Source organism: Tarenaya hassleriana, unplaced genomic scaffold (assembly GCF_000463585.1).
Source record: "Tarenaya hassleriana unplaced genomic scaffold, ASM46358v1 Cleome82, whole genome shotgun sequence".
Lineage (NCBI taxonomy): Eukaryota > Viridiplantae > Streptophyta > Magnoliopsida > Brassicales > Cleomaceae > Tarenaya > Tarenaya hassleriana.
The window spans coordinates 440,783-458,976 of record NW_010970652.1 but is presented as its reverse complement, the minus strand read 5'-3'; the positions used below and the strand labels follow the sequence as shown (position 1 = coordinate 458,976).

At 34.1% G+C, this 18,194-nt stretch overlaps 3 protein-coding genes across 4 annotated transcripts; 2 read left to right on the top strand and 1 right to left on the bottom strand.

Moving 5' to 3' along the window:
* Nucleotides 1–5,171: 5,171 nt before the first annotated feature.
* LOC104803266 (protein STRICTOSIDINE SYNTHASE-LIKE 10-like) lies at nucleotides 5,172–7,301 on the top strand. The gene is made up of 3 exons (XM_010527176.1): nucleotides 5,172–5,499; nucleotides 6,231–6,494; nucleotides 6,657–7,301. The coding sequence occupies exons 1-3, from the start codon at nucleotides 5,210–5,212 to the stop codon at nucleotides 7,222–7,224; spliced, it is 1,122 nt and encodes a 373-aa protein (XP_010525478.1). The 5' UTR covers nucleotides 5,172–5,209; the 3' UTR covers nucleotides 7,225–7,301.
* Nucleotides 7,302–8,098: 797 nt separating this feature from the next.
* Nucleotides 8,099–10,279, top strand: LOC104803265 (protein STRICTOSIDINE SYNTHASE-LIKE 1-like). Its single transcript, XM_010527175.2, has 3 exons — nucleotides 8,099–8,591; nucleotides 9,170–9,430; nucleotides 9,599–10,279. Exons 1-3 carry the CDS (start codon nucleotides 8,308–8,310, stop codon nucleotides 10,164–10,166), a joined length of 1,113 nt encoding a protein of 370 aa, XP_010525477.1. The 5' UTR covers nucleotides 8,099–8,307; the 3' UTR covers nucleotides 10,167–10,279.
* Nucleotides 10,280–14,154: 3,875 nt separating this feature from the next.
* On the bottom strand, nucleotides 14,155–18,147 carry LOC104803263 (ribosomal RNA small subunit methyltransferase NEP1-like). 2 transcript variants are annotated; one of them, XM_010527173.1, is made up of 9 exons: nucleotides 18,046–18,147; nucleotides 17,419–17,759; nucleotides 17,233–17,325; nucleotides 17,012–17,156; nucleotides 16,812–16,922; nucleotides 16,646–16,728; nucleotides 16,474–16,531; nucleotides 16,206–16,308; nucleotides 14,155–14,355 (listed from the first exon to the last, which is right to left on the bottom strand). In XM_010527173.1, exons 2-8 carry the CDS (start codon nucleotides 17,740–17,742, stop codon nucleotides 16,229–16,231), a joined length of 894 nt encoding a protein of 297 aa, XP_010525475.1. In that variant the 5' UTR covers nucleotides 17,743–17,759; nucleotides 18,046–18,147; the 3' UTR covers nucleotides 14,155–14,355; nucleotides 16,206–16,228. The 2 variants fall into 2 exon arrangements, with proteins under 2 accessions (XP_010525475.1, XP_010525476.1); XM_010527174.2 differs by having other exon boundaries at nucleotides 17,419–17,802; nucleotides 18,046–18,132.
* Nucleotides 18,148–18,194: the final 47 nt, after the last annotated feature.

The window sequence follows — 18,194 nt, the reverse complement described above, 5'->3', positions numbered from 1 at the left end:
AGAGGTGAGTGGAAGCGTATATGATTATATAAGACTATTGATTTTAGAAGTTCTGATCGACGCTACAAAATACAAATCCTCCGAATCTTAGTCTTGGTATGAGTTATAGCTGTACTAGAAATCCGGTCCGTCAAATCCTAATTGTATTATATGTTTCATTATATCTCTAATATTTCCTAATTTTGTTCAATGTAAAAGTTCTATGGTTATGTCTGGTTTTCTAATAAAGTATTATCGAATTTAATGGAAACCGCACATTGTTAAGGTCAAATATAAGTGATATATCTTTGCCAAAAACAAATATAATTGAAATTTCTTCCTGTTCTTGCTGTGTCGTTTGGAGCTCTGGTTTTGTTCTTGGAAAGTCTATGTACCCTTTATAATGTATGTAATCTGTTGCTGTCTGGTTAATGGAAGATGGGTAATTTCAAGGGTTTGTAGAAAACTTCTTCGGGTAGATATCAAAGATAACAGAGGATTTCAGCTGACAGAGTAAGATTCTTTGATGAACTTTGTTCATCCTTAACAATCCGATGTACTTCTGTCTGGTCCCATGGCTGTTTGAAAGGTTTAACCTAACTAATGAGTGCAAAGTTCACTTTTTTCCCAATCCAAATTTGAATTTTCAACTGAAGATAGGTATTCAGCTGAATTCCTCTGATCTTTTATGAAATGTAATTAAGTTAAAAATTCGATGAAATTCTTAGATCATAAAAAGAATATTAGTGATACATCATTCTTTCCGAAAAAGATAATTTTTTATATTAAAAAAATCATCGGTTTTTATACAAAAATAAATTAAATTTTTTTTTTGTTGTTGTATTGAAACGGGATCTTATATCATTTTTAAATCTACTTTTTTATTTTTTTGATAATCTAAAAATTCACCACATATTTAACCTAACTACATCTTCCACAATACTGATGAATGCTTCTAAATCTACTTTGCCATTGAGGTTGTGGTTATTCTTATGGGTTTCTTTCTTTCTTAATAAATTTTGTATGTATGCCACAAATTCTAAAAAATAAGATTTAAATCCATGGTACTTTATAATAATATTTTACTTTTCCAATCTCCGGTTTTGACTTTAGAAAATAAATATTTAGTGTATTGTTATTGCGGATACAATATGTTTGAAGAAAAAAATCATGTGTGAATAAAATCTGTATGCACAAGTCAATGTCACCAAGATAGACAATATATTTTACGCATCAAAAGACGTTGGCATGTGACATTATATATTCATATATATATATATATATGGGGAAAGATACGCTCGATCTTCTTGTCGAATTTAAAACAATTCATTTGTTTTCATGACGACGATGTATACACATGCATATATATATATATATGCATATATGCACAATTAGATATTTCAATGTGTATATATATATATATATATATATATGTATATGTATTTTTCAATTTATCTTTTTAATTGATGATTTGTTGTTGACAACCAAAAATAAAAAGAAAACCCTTGCTATATCTAAGTCTACGATCTAATATTGGTTGTACCGAGAAATAGTTGCATGGTATGATATTTTTTATATGTTTTTTAAGAATGATTTAAGTTATGATATGCGGTCGGAATTAGTTAATCGAATTCACCAACATTTTTTTTTGTGGAAAATTCACCAACATTTTTACGGATTGCATTAATTTTGTTTGTAATAAAAAATAAATCTATTATTTCAAAAGTTTTGGTCACAAGTCATAATTAAAAAAAGACTTTCCGAGAGTTTCCGAGTCTCCATATATTGTCGTTTCGTGCAATACATGTTACAATAATGTATTGGTTTTTGTGTTGGACGAAGTGTTTCATCCATAATAAACTAAAAACATTCAAACACAATTATATAAAATATTTTGTTTATCTTTATTTGGATAGCCAATAGCCATATATTATTCACCCGTCGAGTTAGAAATTAAGAAGAAAAAAACATAGAACATGTTTTTTTTTATATTGAAATCATGAAACATGTTATTAGGTTAATTAATTTCAAAATTAATAAAACTGAGTCGTGCGACGAGTAGCTGTACCGAATCTTCTTATAATTGATATATCAACGTACATACATACACACCCATGGCGTATATATTGATTATATATATCACACGACCACGTTACCCCATGCAAACATCTTAATATTATATGGTAATATAAAACAAAAGGGCTTTGCTTATATGGTCTTCATACGCTGAACCTTAACTTAGGACATTATTTTAAAAAGATACGATCGTCCATTGAGATCTATTTTGAGAATATTAACAACTAAGATGTATAGCTTTACATATTTCTCTTTCCAACCGAATTATTGCTGCATGCCAGAGAGATAAGTTCAAATGCCTCACGACCTTATTCTAATTTTAAATTTTAAATATGCTATACAAAAAAAAACAAGTATCGAAAAATATATAAATCATATAAAAAAAACTTATATATCATTTCCTAAATTCATAAATGTTTTTTTTCAAAAATAAATATTTTGCTACAATGCAAATTACTTTATCATACTTGCATATCATGGGAGAGATAGAGAGATCGCATATAAATGTAACGCTGTGTCGTTTTTTTCCCGTTGAGATTATGTTGTTACATAAAACCATAACACTAATTAGCGTTTAATTTCTAATAAATTAATAAAATAAACTGCCCTTACAAGGGGTGTTAGGGCACCACATGCAAGATATGGTAAGTGCCCTTCCGATGGATCACGGGGTCACCCTAACCAAAACCCCCTTTTTTTTCTCTGTCTTGTTTGCAACGTATCCAACCAAACGTTATTATTATACATAAGCCGTACATGTAACGCCCTATATATTTGATTATGTTAATACAGATATTATTTTATATTTGGATTATTAAGAGAGATCATATCTCCTAATAATAATCCAAATCGAAGATAGTATCTCTTAACATTATGCATATTATGCTTGTATACTCTTATTCTTAAGCACTTCAATTATAAAAATTGTTAGATCGAAATCTTTTTTTGAAGGGAAATTAATTATAATCGTGAAGTTGTTTTACTTGGTTATTATATTCATATATATATATATGCGGACTTATATACTTAGTGGGCTGGTGGCTGTGATTCTTTTGGGCCAAATTGGTCTAACTCCTTACTAAACTAATGGGCTTTCTTCGAACAAGTTTTTATTGAGCAGTGTTTTTTTCATATGCTAACCTAACAAAAAAAATTAAAAAATCCATAAATTTGCTACCTACCAAATGGTTCGTTGATACAAACAACCGAAATCATATAATCACAAACCTCGTTACACTTGAATTTTTCTCTCAATTGGAAACTTTGAACTCGTATAATAAAAAAACGGCATGCCACTTCATCAAAGAAAAATTGTATTTTAGGTATTTTTAAAAAAAATAAAATTACTTCATGCACGAATATCTCTCGTTGCAGAGGTCGGACGAAGAGGAGAAATGATGGGCTATGCATTTAACACAATATGCGATTATATCTGCCCCAAATCTTGAAATGGGAAGAACTTATCTATTATGAGATTATATTTTTAATAAGAAATCACGGGATTCGATTCAACAAACTTCCGACAATGTTTTATCAAAAAAAAAATAAGAAATCACAACTAAATTCGATCTAGCTTTGAACCACGGACGAAGCAAGAAAATAACCAAGAAAAATGGATATAAAAAGATATTTGAAAATGATTGGCCAATTAATGTCGGAAACCTAATTGGTTAGGACCATCCATGTCTTTGCCCCCTCTCCTCCAACACCCTTCATGTCGTCGCATCTTTTTAGCGGTGGATTTTCGCCTATAATATATTTTTTTGATAATCAGGATGGTTCTCTGGTCCTTTCAACCCGACTACATCCACTCTAGATCCGGCACCAGTCTTTGTATATGGACCATTTTGGTCTAGAAATTACATCTTTCCTCACCAGTGGAATCGAACCCAGGTTTTGTCACCTCTCACCCACTAGACCAGTTGGATTTTTCGCCTGTAATATTGTTTCTCGAGGTTATAATTGATCACATAATAATTAAAGGGGTCATTTCCGAATTAATCTACAATGTTGAGGACGGCACTTAAAAAACTTAATATTCAAAGTCAGAAGTCATAGGATATTAGAATGATTTAAAAGGAAAGAAATGGTTAGCTAACGTTGCTTGCTTTCATATTGCTTTATGAATTGATGTCTTATAATAAATGGTCCACCAATACAAACGGTTGATAAACCATGAAATCTAATAGTCTGATAATATAAATTTCAATCGTATAGTGCCACGTGTTGCTTTTGTAATATATATTTAAAAATTTTGTTACAGAACGACATACATTTAATTGATTTGGAATTTTTTGGTCAAACCTTTATGGTTTTCAATTGATTTGAAAAAAAATGAGATCAAGTTCTTACATAGTTGGCCTTTATGGCTTTGACTTTTTTTTGGGTCAACTTGGATCAGCTTTCTTATCTAAACTATGGCTGAAATTTCATCGAGCAGTGGTTTTCCTCTCTCATATCTTTGCTTCAGGAGGATATAATTGATCGTATAAAAAATGTGGGGTCATTTCCAAAATAATATAAATTATTTCAAAAAGTCAAAGTCAGAATCGTTGAGGAATGGGTTGTTGCCGGTTTGACCAAGAAAAATAAAAAGAGTGTCATTTCATGGATACGTACAATTTTTTTTTCTTTGATATGTACGATTTATTATTGCTTAGATTTGAAATGAAATTCTTATAGTCGAATCAAGCTTTGACGTCCATAATAAGATAATAATAATTGAGATATTTTTTTTATCTTCATTTAATTAGAAACAGTATAATATCAGGAAATTATCATCCATCAGACTTACTTTATCTATATTTTTCAATTACTTCAAATTTTTCTTATAATATATTTGGATAACCATTAACAAAATGATGGGCATATCGATACGATTAGAAACTTAATTGCATGAAATATTTGAGCTGAATTAATACTAATTAAATTCAAAATTAATTAAATTGGGTCGTGCAACGAGTAGGTGCACACCGGCCGTTCAGCCGATCATTGATATATTTACGTATAAATACACACGCGCTCTGCCCATAACCCGTCACCATGAACACGATGCTCGTAGCTTCCCTAGCCGTGGCAGTAGCACCGGCCGTTCAGCCGATCATTGATATATTTACGTATAAATACACACGCGCTCTGCCCATAACCCGTCACCATGAACACGATGCTCGTAGCTTCCCTAGCCGTGGCTTTAGCCATTGTCGCGGCCTTCGCCTCGGCTTCGACAAGCGGTTTCGGCGTCTTCGCGCCTCCTCGAATCGACGGCTCGCTTGATGTTCTCGGATCGGCCAGGGTGGTTCAGCTCGGTGGACCCGTTGGTCCGGAGAGTCTGGCCTTCAATCCGGCGGGTGAGGGTCCGTACACGGGTGTCGCCGACGGTCGGATCCTGAGATGGCGGGGAGATTCGCTTGGATGGACAGATTTTGCTTACACCTCGCATAATAGGTCACTGTTTTATTTCCCTTAATTTATCCTAAGCTGATGATTGTCTGATGTCTGGTTGAAATTTTGACCGTTTGAAGAAAATTTGAATCGAACCCTTCAATCTTCAATTTCGTGGTTTGCTTATAGGTTGGATGGTGGAATTGAAATTTCTTCCTGTTCTTGCTGTGTCGTTTGGAGCTCTGGTTTTGTTCTTGGAAAGTCTATGTACCCTTTATAATGTATGTAATCTGTTGCTGTCTGGTTAATGGAAGATGGGTAATTTCAAGGGTTTGTAGAAAACTTCTTCGGGTAGATATCAAAGATAACAGAGGATTTCAGCTGACAGAGTAAGATTCTTTGATGAACTTTGTTCATCCTTAACAATCCGATGTACTTCTGTCTGGTCCCATGGCTGTTTGAAAGGTTTAACCTAACTAATGAGTGCAAAGTTCACTTTGAACCGGAGATCTCTCAAAGGGTAAAGTGTTTTACACCAACTGTAAGTACTTCCCTGACGGCAACGTAATCAACTAGACAGCCGCATCCGAGTTTAGCCCGGGTTATCTTACGAATCTTGAACGAAGGAAGAGCTCTGATCCTTGCTTAGTTTAGTATATAAGACTATATAATCATGTCTCCTACAACTATTGAGTTTTCGAAGAATTGCTGCGTACCAGTCTTGTATGTCAATGCTTAGACATGTATGATGTGGTTGTAGTTCTCTCTTACCGATATTTGAGAAGCTGATGCAGGCAGGAGTGTAGTCGCCCATTTGCCCCAGAGATGGAGCATGTGTGTGGTAGGCCGCTGGGACTGCGGTTCGATAACAAAACCGGAGATCTCTACATTGCCGATGCATATTTTGGCCTTCTTGTCGTCGGTCCAACCGGTGGTTTAGCCAGACCCTTGGTTACGGAAATCGATGGCCAACCGCTTCGTTTCACTAACGATTTGGACATCCATGATCAGGCGGGTGCGATCTACTTCACGGATACCAGCACCAGATTCCAGAGAAGGTAATGGAAAGGATGGTGTTTCTTGGAGTTTAAACTGATAGAGCTTGAACTTTTAGCAATTATCCTAGTTTCCGGCTTCTTTGTCCATTTTCACAAGGTTTAGAACATGAATCTAACCGTAACTGACCCATCTTCTCGATTTTTTTTTTTTTTTGTGTTCAGGCAATTCTTGTTGTCGGTCTTAAACTTGGACAAGACAGGGAGACTGATCAAGTTCGAAAAATCTACCGGGAAAGTAACCGTGCTGCTACAAGGGCTTGCGTTCGCAAACGGCGTTGCGCTAAGCAAAGACCAGTCTTATCTGCTGGTAGCCGAAACGACCACTTGCAGGATCCTAAGGCTATGGCTCGACGGTCCGAAGGCGGGAAGCCACGACGTGTTTGCAGAGCTCCCGGGGTTCCCGGACAACGTAAGAAGGAACCCGGAGGGGGAATTCTGGGTGGCGTTGCACGCGAAGAAAGGGCGAGTGGCAAGACTCGCCCTTTCGCACTCGTGGTTCAGAAATCTGCTGCTGAAACTCCCCGTGAGCCCTCAGCGTCTGCATTCGATATTCATCGGGGGAGAGCCTCATGCGACGGCCATGAAGCTGAGCGAGACAGGGGAGGTTCTTGAGGTTCTTGAGGATACTGAAGCGAAGAGGTTGAGTTTCATCAGTGAAGTGGAGGAGAAAGATGGCAAGTTGTGGATGGGCTCAGTTCTCATGCCTTTCCTTGGAATTTACGATTTATAATTTTGGATTTATGATTTATGATTCCCTCAATGTCTGGATATTTATGAATATGTATGATCGATCATTTTCCCCTGACATCTTGATTTTCCGGGTTAAATTAAATGTATGAGAAGATTTTAGTCTCCAATAGCTTATAGGAATATAAGAAATATTAATAGCTCATCATCATCATCATCATCATCATCATCATCATCATCATCATCATCATCATCATCTATTGCATCAACATTGTTAACCAAGATTGAGGCTGAATGGAGTAAATCTCTTTTTAGAAGAAAAAATATTCACGTAGACTTTTTTCCGACCAAAAATACGGTGAACGATTGTAAAAAAAAATTATTATTTTCTATTATATGAGATAAGCAAATAACTTATTTAAAGCCATATTTTATCTTCTTTGATGTGTAACTTTCTTTTGGAGACTGCTCGTTCTTGCTTTACTTTGAATTAGTCAAAAGAAATTCCTAAACTTATTTAAACGGAAGGAATCCAAGAAAATAGATAATAATTTTTTTTTGTATCTCAAACAGTTCAATTCAATTTTTATAAAGAGCATCGGAATATAAATATATTTTTTTCTAAATAGAAACTTTAATTGATTCTACACTTTGATTTTAAGCTTTTTCTTTTTCTTTTTATGCGTTGTTCTTCTTTTCAGACAACGCACAAGAAGCCAGGCGGTGTGACGTGTCATAAGAATCTTACACAGTTAAAACTCACCCATAAAGTCGTAAAAGTAATTTACCGCCAGAGATGCATGTAAACACAACCTTCTTTTAATTTCTTTTCGTCAACTTTAATTCCATTTTAAATCTGTAACCAAACTCTATTCACTTTATCACCGAAATTAAGACGTAACATGGGATTTCTTGCCCTCGTCAATTTATCCCTAATAAAGGAGCTTCAGCCACACAACGAAGAAGATCCAAATATATTATTCTGAAATCTCCATTACAAGTCCTTGGATACGTACGTGTTTATATACATATATATACACACACACTTATATGCTCTCGTTTATAATTATCACTAATCTCTTCGGATCAATTGGCTCTTTGAGAGGGTAAAACTGTAAAAAGAGACATGCCCATCAGCCGTAGGCTTCTGGCGGTGGCCGGAGTTCCGGTGGCCGTCGCCATCTTCGTCGTAATCGCCGCGCCGTACATTATAGCTCCGCCGCGGATTGAGGGCGCGAAGGACGTTCTTCACAGGGCGAAGCCAATCCCTGTGCCCGGAGAGGGACCGGAGAGCCTCGACTGGGACCCACAAGGCGAAGGTCCCTACGTCGGCGTCGCCGACGGCCGAATCCTCAAGTGGCGCGGCGAAGTTCTCGGTTGGTCCGAATTCGCCGTCACGTCTCCGAACAGGTACGGAAACAAGACAAAAAAAAGTTTTTTTTTTCGCATGTGTAACTTGTAAACCATAAACTTCATTTTCTTTCTTTCCTTGAGAGAGTCACCTGCATTGGACATGCGAAGGTAGAAATTTTCATCTAATAACGTGCATATAATATATGATCTTGATTTTTAACGAACTATCAGAACCGACCCCAACCAAAAAAAAATTGTTCGGCACCGAATGGAATTCCAACCTTAAATCCATTGAACGAGCTTATGCGCGGGACAACACGGTAAATGATCTGACATCGAAATGACCAGAGAAATAATTACATTAGTGTGTGTGGGTTAGGTTTGGTTTGGATAAGTGTACCTGGTTCGGTTGTTTTCCCGGTTTGGATTTCTTCTTCTACCTACGCTTTGTAGTTAAAAAACCATCCATTTTGAATCGTCTCTAATTCGATAATTTGAAACGGCGTACCAATGAATTTAAGGTACTTAGAGTAAACCCTTTTGGGGAATTTTAGGTTTGGTAAAGTTTCGATGAGATTCATAATCATAATCAATGTATTGACACTGTTTTTTCTTTTTTTCTGGTCGGGTTGAAGAGAGAATTGTTCGAAGCACGTGCCAGAGCTTGAGCATATATGTGGGCGGCCATTAGGGGTTCACTTCGAGAAGAAATCGGGAGATCTCTACATCTGCGACTGCTACTTTGGCGTAATGAAGGTCGGTCCCGGTGGAGGATTGGCCGAGAAAGTCGTCGACGAGGCCGCAGGTCGTAAGGTCACTTTCACTAATCACATGGATATCGACGAGGAAGAAGATGCCATTTACTTCACTGATAGCAGCGATAAGTACCAAATCAGGTGAGTTTATTCTCTCTGGTCGGAAAATGGTGGCTTAAACAGCGGTTTTCGTGGTTTAGGTAACACGTTTTGAATACACGATTATGGTTATTAAGCTCACAAATCACTAATAGGGAATCATGCATGCATGCATGCATACGTGATATATGTATATCCTTGTGCATGCAGAACCGTATTCAACGCGTTTATGAGTGGAGAGAAGACGGGAAGAGTGATCAGATACGACAAGAAGACGAAAGAGGCCAAGGTTATAATGGAAAACCTTCACTTCCCAAACGGTCTCGCCCTGAGCAAAGACGGCTCGTTCGTGGTCGTGTGCGAGCCACCCTCCCTCCTCGTCCACCGCTACTGGCTCAAGGGTCCAAAGGCCGGCTCACGCGACGTCTTCGCCAAGCTTCCTGGTTATTCCGACAACATCAGGAGAACTGCCGATGGAGATTTCTGGGTGGCAATTCACTCGAAGAAAGGAGTGTTCCCACAGTTTGCGCTAATTCATCCATGGATAGGGAAGTTCCTGATGAAGACGATGAAGATGGAGCTGATGGTTTACCTCTTCGAAGGCGGGAAACCTCATGCAGTGGCCGTGAAGCTGAGCGAGAAGGGGGAGATAATGGAGATACTTGAGGATAGTCAAGGGAAGACGATGACGTTCGTAAGCGAGGTTCAAGAGAGAGACGGGAAGCTCTGGTTCGGTTCTGTCTTCATGCCTTTTGTCTGGGTTTATGACCTTAACTGATTATTTTGTCTTTTATAGTGTTTGTGTAACTTGTTTGGTTCTCAGACCGTCGTCCTAAATAATAACTTTCAACCGTTTTCTTTATATTAATTGATTGTTAAAGCTTTCCTTAATTAGCTTTAAGAAAACGGTTTAACGAAAGCAACATGGAAAGATTCAAGTAATCGTTTGTAGATTTGTCTGTCTTTTTATTTTTAATAATAATAATAATAATAACAGTGTAGAAAACATAAACTCTTGAAATATAAATACACGAATTTTAAATTTTATATCAAAATATATAAAATTTTAAAATATTACTATAAATCTTCATAAATTTTACAAAAATTTTAGTGTAGATGTATGTTTAAGACCATATTTGCCAAGTTTATTTATCTTGATAAAAAAAATTTTAAAGTCCGTATATGACAAAATTGAAAATTGACTTTTTTTAGACTAATAATAATAAAATATTAATTTTGTTTGTGTAAATACGGGTTGAGTATTGAGTATATATTGTAAATGTATGCATATGCGGTATGTTTACTATTTTATGTAATTTAATTAAAATGGGTAAGTATTATTTATATATAAATATTGTAGTTTGAAACTAGAGCGGGGGGTACTGTTCATTGCTCAAGTCCATGATCTCGTCCATGCATGGCATTGGCAAGTCACCAATTGATCTGATTCCACATGGAAAAAGCAAAGCCCAGACACTATGTTTCAGACAGGCCCATAAAACCCTAACTTGCCCATTTTGCCCTCCCAATTCAAAATTGTTCATATAAAAAAATTATGATTATATATGTTTATGTTCCATTAATTTTGATATATATATATATATATATATGTTGTTTTATGGTGTAATCAAAACCCTTTAGATAGTTCTTTAGCTTTCTAATAAAATTGTATACCTCGTATGTTTTTACTATAATATTGTTTTTTTATATTGGTGATGTCTAGATGAAATTCGAATCCGGGATAGTAAGAAAATATTTCATATAGCTGAATTTTAAAAAGTGTCACTTATAAAGCTTTTCTTGTATGTGAAAAAAATATTTATTTTTTATTAGTTACTTTATTACACCATAAAACAACATATCTTAATTTTATACATAAAAAGCAATACAATCTTACAAAAGTAATAAAAAGAAAACAACGAAAATTTAGAAAAATAGTTTAAAATAATTATTGGGAGAATAGGATATTTTAATATTGAAATTAATAAAATAAATTTCATGTTACAATTTTTTTGAAGTAAGTATTTTTTAAATATATTTATACGTCTTTCTTCATTGTTCGTGTCAAGCCTTTTAATCGTTCTTATGAATGGACCAATTATATTTTAATTATATAGCACTGACAAGTGACAAGCTTGTATGAATATAACAGGATATATTTATAAACCTGTTGAAAAATAAAGTTATGGCTATTGGGTCATTATCATAGTAAAAAACGTGTAATTTATTTATATTTTTAAATAATGTAATCTCAAAATAAAAAACTATATATAAAAATTGAGGAGAGATGATTGTAGTAATAGGGTTAAAAATTTTAAAATTTAATATATTATCCATTTTATATACTAAAATAGTTAGTTATAATCAATAATTTAAAATTATAAAGACACGTATATATATTTACCAGATCTTAAAATTTCAAATTGATCTATATTCATATAGAAATAAAAATTCAATAATTGTTCAATATATTGGACCTAAAAAGTTTTAGTATAAAACGAGTTACTAAATATTAGTTTCCTTTGAATTTTCCACTTCTTGTTATCAACTAAACTTGCAGAATCAGTAAATAATAAAATATGATTATATCTTGAGCGTAATGGATATCTTTTCTATGTTGCATAATCAAATTACGAAACGTATTAATAATAAAATTGAAGTTACATATTGCATATTTATATTTTAGCATTTATTTGTAACGTTAAATTATAATATTCAAATTATCAATATTTATTATATCTTTTTTTTTTTTGTCAAAAGTTGGTATTTTAATTGCTTTATTATATCTTGACAATGAATAAAGTTACAACACATAAAATTACACCATCCTTTCATTTTTCTATAGAGTTTTTCGGGTGGAACCTACAAAATTTTGAGGTCAATTTTTTTTTTTCGGGATATGGTGCTAAATAAATATATAAATTCTTATGTTGCTGACAACCGGTTGATATTACATTCGAAAATTTTCAGATTTTGATAATATTCAAATAGATTTGGCTTTACTTTCACTTCTTTTACTCTAACGTGTGCTTAGGGAATATATATATATATATATGCACACTTTATGGCAAAAATATTTAAATATAGGCAAACAAACAAAATTGTATAATTTATTTTTTTGAAGAGACTTGTCAAACCCAAAAGGGATTTTGCTTTGAAATGAGTGGCTCTTTGGTGAGGGTAAACTTCAGCAATGCCCTTCGCCATGTCGCAGTACTTTTATCGATACACCCCTCAAAATCTAAAATATTTTTTATCACATTCTACACCCCAATTTAGGTAAAATGATTTAAATACCCTTATATATAAAATATCTAAAATATCTTTTTATATTTGAATTTAAAAAAATATATATATTGAAAATATTTTTAAATATTTCCGTTTTAATTTATCCACATGACTTTTTAAATTAATTTCGATTTCATCTTTTTTTTCTTGAATAAGCACACTTTTCAAAATTTTAAATATATTCGTTCTAATTTGTCTACATAGTTTTTTCAATTAATTTAGTTACAATTGATACTATTTTTTTTGTTGCAATTATTACTCTTTATTTACAACTTGTTTTTGGTAGCATATACAACTCCTTGTGCTTGGTTTCGGTAGATCTTCATCTCGCTCTGCAATAAAATAAATGTATTCAGTTGCATTAGCGACTAGTATACATATTCAAATACTATTACAACTAATTCATTTTACAGATATTTATATAATATTTAGTGGCATCTACCACTACTTTAGATGACAACTTTGTAATTCTAAGTTGCGAATAAGACTAATTAATATACGCACAAAATATTTCTCAATTTTTCAGATAATCTGAACGAATTCGAAAAAAAACTCATCCAAAATACTCACATCAACATGGGCATAAGAATCTTCTGTCATTTTCCTCCGTGGATTTGTTTTTCCGGTCGACCGAGATGCGTCGCTCCGATTTGGACCTTTTCACCCGACGAAGACAAAGATTCCTCTTGATTCTGGGTTTCTTCGCTCCTCGCTAGGTTCGCTTCATTTTGCTCGATTTCGCACACAAAATTTCGTTTCTCTCTCAACACCTTCGTATGTCTTTTGATTTTCGAAAAGTGATTTTAAAAAGCCCTAACTTCCCTTTTTTTCTTTTTATCTCGGTACCATTCCCAAATTTTTAACCTACACGTATCTTTGTATCTTTTATTAAGGTCTTTTAGTAGGAAAGACCTTTCCAGGTTTTTTAAAGGTAAGTCTGTAATTTAATAATTAGTTATATTTTTTAAGTGTATCGGTGATACACATGCGACAGGAAAGGTGTATTGTTGAAGTTTACCCCTTTGGTCAATCGTCAAAATGAATGGGTCCCGTTTCCTTACCTTCTAAGTATTCCACAATTCACATTTTTATAAATTCGAAAACACTAATTATGTTATATATATATATATATATGTATATATACACACATCTACTATTCACATTTGGATAGCTTTAATTTCACACTGAATCTTTGCAGACTTTTCCCCGTTGAGTCAATGAGTTTGTGTCGAGTCCAGCCGCGTTAATTTGTCGGCTTCCGTTAGTCCCGCGACTATAAATAGTTCCGTATGCATTGGTCGGTCCTTTCTCCCACACAAATCTCTTAAACATCTCTCTGTGTTCTGTCCTAGCGTTTGTTGATTCAGCAATGGCGAGTCTTAAGTTTGTTATCGTCTTGGGAAGTGCTCTCCCCCCTCTCCTTCGCTGTTTGTGCCGATACTTCCAAAGAGGAGAGTCAAGGTTATAGCATATATATATATCTAATCGAAGCTAATTTAACGTTGCAGAAAGTGCAATAACTCGTCTGATATAACGTTACAGTACAAAAGGTGAACCCGGCGGACACCACGATGGAGCCGCGACAGGTCGGCTGCGGTCGCCGAGGGCGATGGTGTTCCGGCCCTTGCGCTATCGGACGGTGCACCGCGTGTTGTCCCCGTAGACGGTTGTTTCGGATCCTAAACAAGATCAAGTTGAGACTTGAGAATGGATTTTTATAGGTTGTGTTTTCAATATTATTTTCGCAGTTATTTTTTTTAAAAAATTTATCATGATAGTTTGTTATGATTATTTATGGGAATTATGGAACGATTATATTTATTATAGGGAAAATGACATTTTCCTACACCAACTTTGCAAAATGTTACCTTTTTCTACACGAATTTTTAATTTGACAAAAAACTACACCAAATTATCAAATGTGCCAAATTGATACACGAACTACCTAATTTAACTGCAATTTCCTACACAATCCGAAAACGGTGTTAAGTGTCCGTTAACCGCTGACGTGGTACGCCACGTGGCGGCTGACGTGGCACGCCACATAGATTTTTTGCCACATCAGCATGCCACGTCATATTTTTTAAAAAAAATTCCGAAAAAATATGAAAAAAATCGATTTTTTTTAAAAAAAATTTAAAATAAAATAAATAAACAGCAAAAAATATATTCATATCTATATACAAATAAAAATATAAATATATATACAAAATAAAAAACATACACATATATATACAAACATCTATACAAATATATATATACATATACATACAAACAAATATATTTATATATACATATACATATATAAACACATATATATGTATATATATATATGCAAATACATACATACATACATACAAAATATAAAAAAAATCACACATATATATATATATATATATAAATATATACATACATACAAAATAAAAAAATATACAAGTATATATATATAGGAGTATATATGTTTATATTTGTATTTGTACATAGATATGAATACATATATATACATGTATATGTATTTATATATGTATGTGTATATATATAAATATACTTGTATGTATGTATATGCATATATATTTGTATAAATGCATGTATATATGTGTATATTTTTATTTGATATATATAGAAATATATATACATAGAAGTATTTATGTTTATATTTGTATTTGTATGTGGATATGAATATATATATATATATATGTGTGATTTTTTTTATTTTGTATGTATGTATGTATGTATGTATGTATGTATGTATATGCATATGTATATATACATATATATGTGTTTATATATGTATATGTATATATAAATATATTTGTTTGTATGTATATGTATATATATATTTGTATAGATGTTTGTATATATATGTGTATGTTTTTTATTTTGTATATATATTTATATTTTTATTTGTATATAGATATGAATATATATGAATATATATATATATATATATATATTGCTATTTATTTATTTTATTTTAAATTTAAAAAAAAAAATCGATTTTTTTTTCATATTTTTCGGAATTTTTTTAAAAATATGACGTGGCATGCTGATGCGGCAAAAAAATCTATGTGGCGTGCCACGTCAGCCGCCACGTGGCATGCCACGTCAGCGGTTAACGGACACTTAACACCGTTTTCGGATTGTGTAGGAAATTGCAGTTAAATCGGGTAGTTCGTGTATCAATTTGGCACATTTGATAATTTGGTGTAGTTTTTTGTCAAATTAAAAATTCGTGGAGGAAAAGGTCACATTTTGCAAAGTTGGTGTAGGAAAATGTCATTTTCCCTTTATTATATTATGTTATATTTTCTATTTGCTTTGAATATTTTTATAACATTAAAAATTTTACTAATATATATATATATACCTACCAAGATTGTAATAACAACAAAAATCATTATCCCTTTTGTTTTTAACATATCTATCATAAAGTTACAGACTGCAAACTTCAATTATTACTGCAAGGTTTTTGAAGATTTAACAGAAATATCATTATATTTAAATAGCAAAGGAAATTTAAAATTTTCACCTTTCTATGTCCCGAGACAGTTCTCATAATATGTTCCAATTTGTGGACAGAGCCTCGCATATTCTTGAGACACAGTACGCAGCGCTCAGTGGATAACCAGAAACTGTAGAAACAAAAAAAAAAAAAAAAAAAAAACCCGAAAGAGGTTTAGATCATGTTTCACCATATATGCTCCTTTGGTCCGAAAATGAGAACATGCCCTGTTTCAATCTATAAAACATGATACATTGCCAGAAAATGTTGTTTATAGGACCAGCAAAGAACTTACTAGCCAAGAAATCTTCGATATAATCGCACTCTATTTTGCCGTGGGCCATTGCACCGAGCTGAAACGTTAAGGAAATTACCGGTCGTAGTTTGTTTCGGAACTAAACTGATACGAATTCATATGATAGAGCATCTCCATAGATGAAAAAGCAGAAGGCGGATTTAGAGCTTACCACAAAAACAAGGTCCATGTTGTTACAAACTCCAGCTAGGTGCTTCTGCATATTTACCAGCTTGTCGGAACTGTATGAGAAGCCTGATAAGAAAGAAACAAAACCCTTCTCTAAGCTGATGTAACAATCGGGCAAGAGACAAATGCGGGAAAAAGTATAGGTTTACCTATTTTCCGGGAATTGACAGGTAGATATTGCGTTACCGGGTTCTTGATCACCCGTAAAAGTTTCTCACGCTTGCCAGCAGCGGTTATATTTAACTTCTGTAACAATTGCACTGCAAGGCCGAGACACCGCACAAGAAGATTTGAGAAAAAATGAACCAATATCACCGAGAAAGGATGAGAGCAAAACAGCTAAACTTACACATGACGCCAGCAAACCGCTTAAACGTTCTGGGTATACGGACATGCGGCTTAACTTCGAAAAGGACGCCTTTTTCTGTCCTAACATACACAGCTTTCAACATTCCAGCCTTATTGACTGGACTGTCGAGGATCATCAGAAGGGCCTGAAGAATGTGGAAGCATTCCTATATTAGTCTAGATGATGTGAATACAGATGGTTTCGGCTCAACGGTCACTGACCTGATGAGCAATGTCGGGCCGGTAATCAGCCGGGTTCCTGTTGTTTTTCCTCAAGAAATTAGAATGATCATCAGAGTTCAGTAGCTGGTAAGTCTGCGCATAAGAATGATATTACCTCAGCACCTTGAACAAACCATATCACATCAAGGGCGGTGAGTTTAATTATATACAAAATCAAGTGAATACCTTTCCGACTTTCGCAACTTCCAGAGAAGCTTTCTCGAGCACGAAAACGATACCGGACTTTTTCGTGCCGAGATTGCTCGGGGCAATAGGAATGCCCTCGAGTTCATCCCCTGCTGTCCCTCCGCCGCCTTCCTCGTCTTTTTCCTTTTCTTCCTCATCTTCCTCTGCTCCTGAGGTACTCTCCATTTTCGCTTTCTTCACCTTTTCTTCTTCTTCTTCTTCTTCAACCCTTTGCTGCTCTTCTTCTCCATCTTCTTCTTCCTTGTCATACCTCTCTTGTCTCTGCTTCCTCTTCTTCCCTTTCATCCCATAGGGCCGCACCATTTTCCCCAGAAAACACGCTTCAGATTACAAAATAAACCGCGAGAATCATCGTTATTCGGGCTGCAGAACAAGTAAGTACATGCAAAAAGGTGTAACCTTTTCGTCTGCTGATTGGTGTAAAGCAGAAAAATAAGAACAGAAACATGCAATCGAACTCTTCCCCACGGAATTCATACGGAAACTAATCAAAATTGCTTCTGGGTATCGCATAGAAGAACAGAGATTGAGCAAACCATCATAATTAGGAAAATTTATAGCTCAAACGAATAAAGAATGTAAAGCACAGGTGGAAAAAAACGAAACCTTTGCTGAACAGATGAAAAGAACTGAAGCTGAAGCTGACCACTGCAGTAGAAGAGAAGAGAATTTCGAGTCCGTGGGCGAGAGATTTTAGAATAAACCCTAAATTTGAGATTTAGGTTCTCTCTTTTTCGGTTTATTTTTTCAAATTT

Coding starts and splice junctions, on each gene's coding strand:
- LOC104803266 (XM_010527176.1), top strand. CDS start 5,210: ATGAACACGATGCTCGTAGCTTCCCTAGCCGTGGCTTTAGCCATTGTC. Junction 5,500..6,230: donor GCTTACACCTCGCATAATAG/GTCACTGTTTTA, acceptor AAGCTGATGCAG/GCAGGAGTGTAGTCGCCCAT. Junction 6,495..6,656: donor AGCACCAGATTCCAGAGAAG/GTAATGGAAAGG, acceptor TTTTGTGTTCAG/GCAATTCTTGTTGTCGGTCT.
- LOC104803265 (XM_010527175.2), top strand. CDS start 8,308: ATGCCCATCAGCCGTAGGCTTCTGGCGGTGGCCGGAGTTCCGGTGGCC. Junction 8,592..9,169: donor GCCGTCACGTCTCCGAACAG/GTACGGAAACAA, acceptor GTCGGGTTGAAG/AGAGAATTGTTCGAAGCACG. Junction 9,431..9,598: donor AGCGATAAGTACCAAATCAG/GTGAGTTTATTC, acceptor TTGTGCATGCAG/AACCGTATTCAACGCGTTTA.
- LOC104803263 (XM_010527173.1), bottom strand. CDS start 17,742: ATGGTGCGGCCCTATGGGATGAAAGGGAAGAAGAGGAAGCAGAGACAA. Junction 17,326..17,418: donor AAGTTGCGAAAGTCGGAAAG/GTATTCACTTGA, acceptor TCTTATGCGCAG/ACTTACCAGCTACTGAACTC. Junction 16,729..16,811: donor TGTCAATTCCCGGAAAATAG/GTAAACCTATAC, acceptor CTTTCTTATCAG/GCTTCTCATACAGTTCCGAC.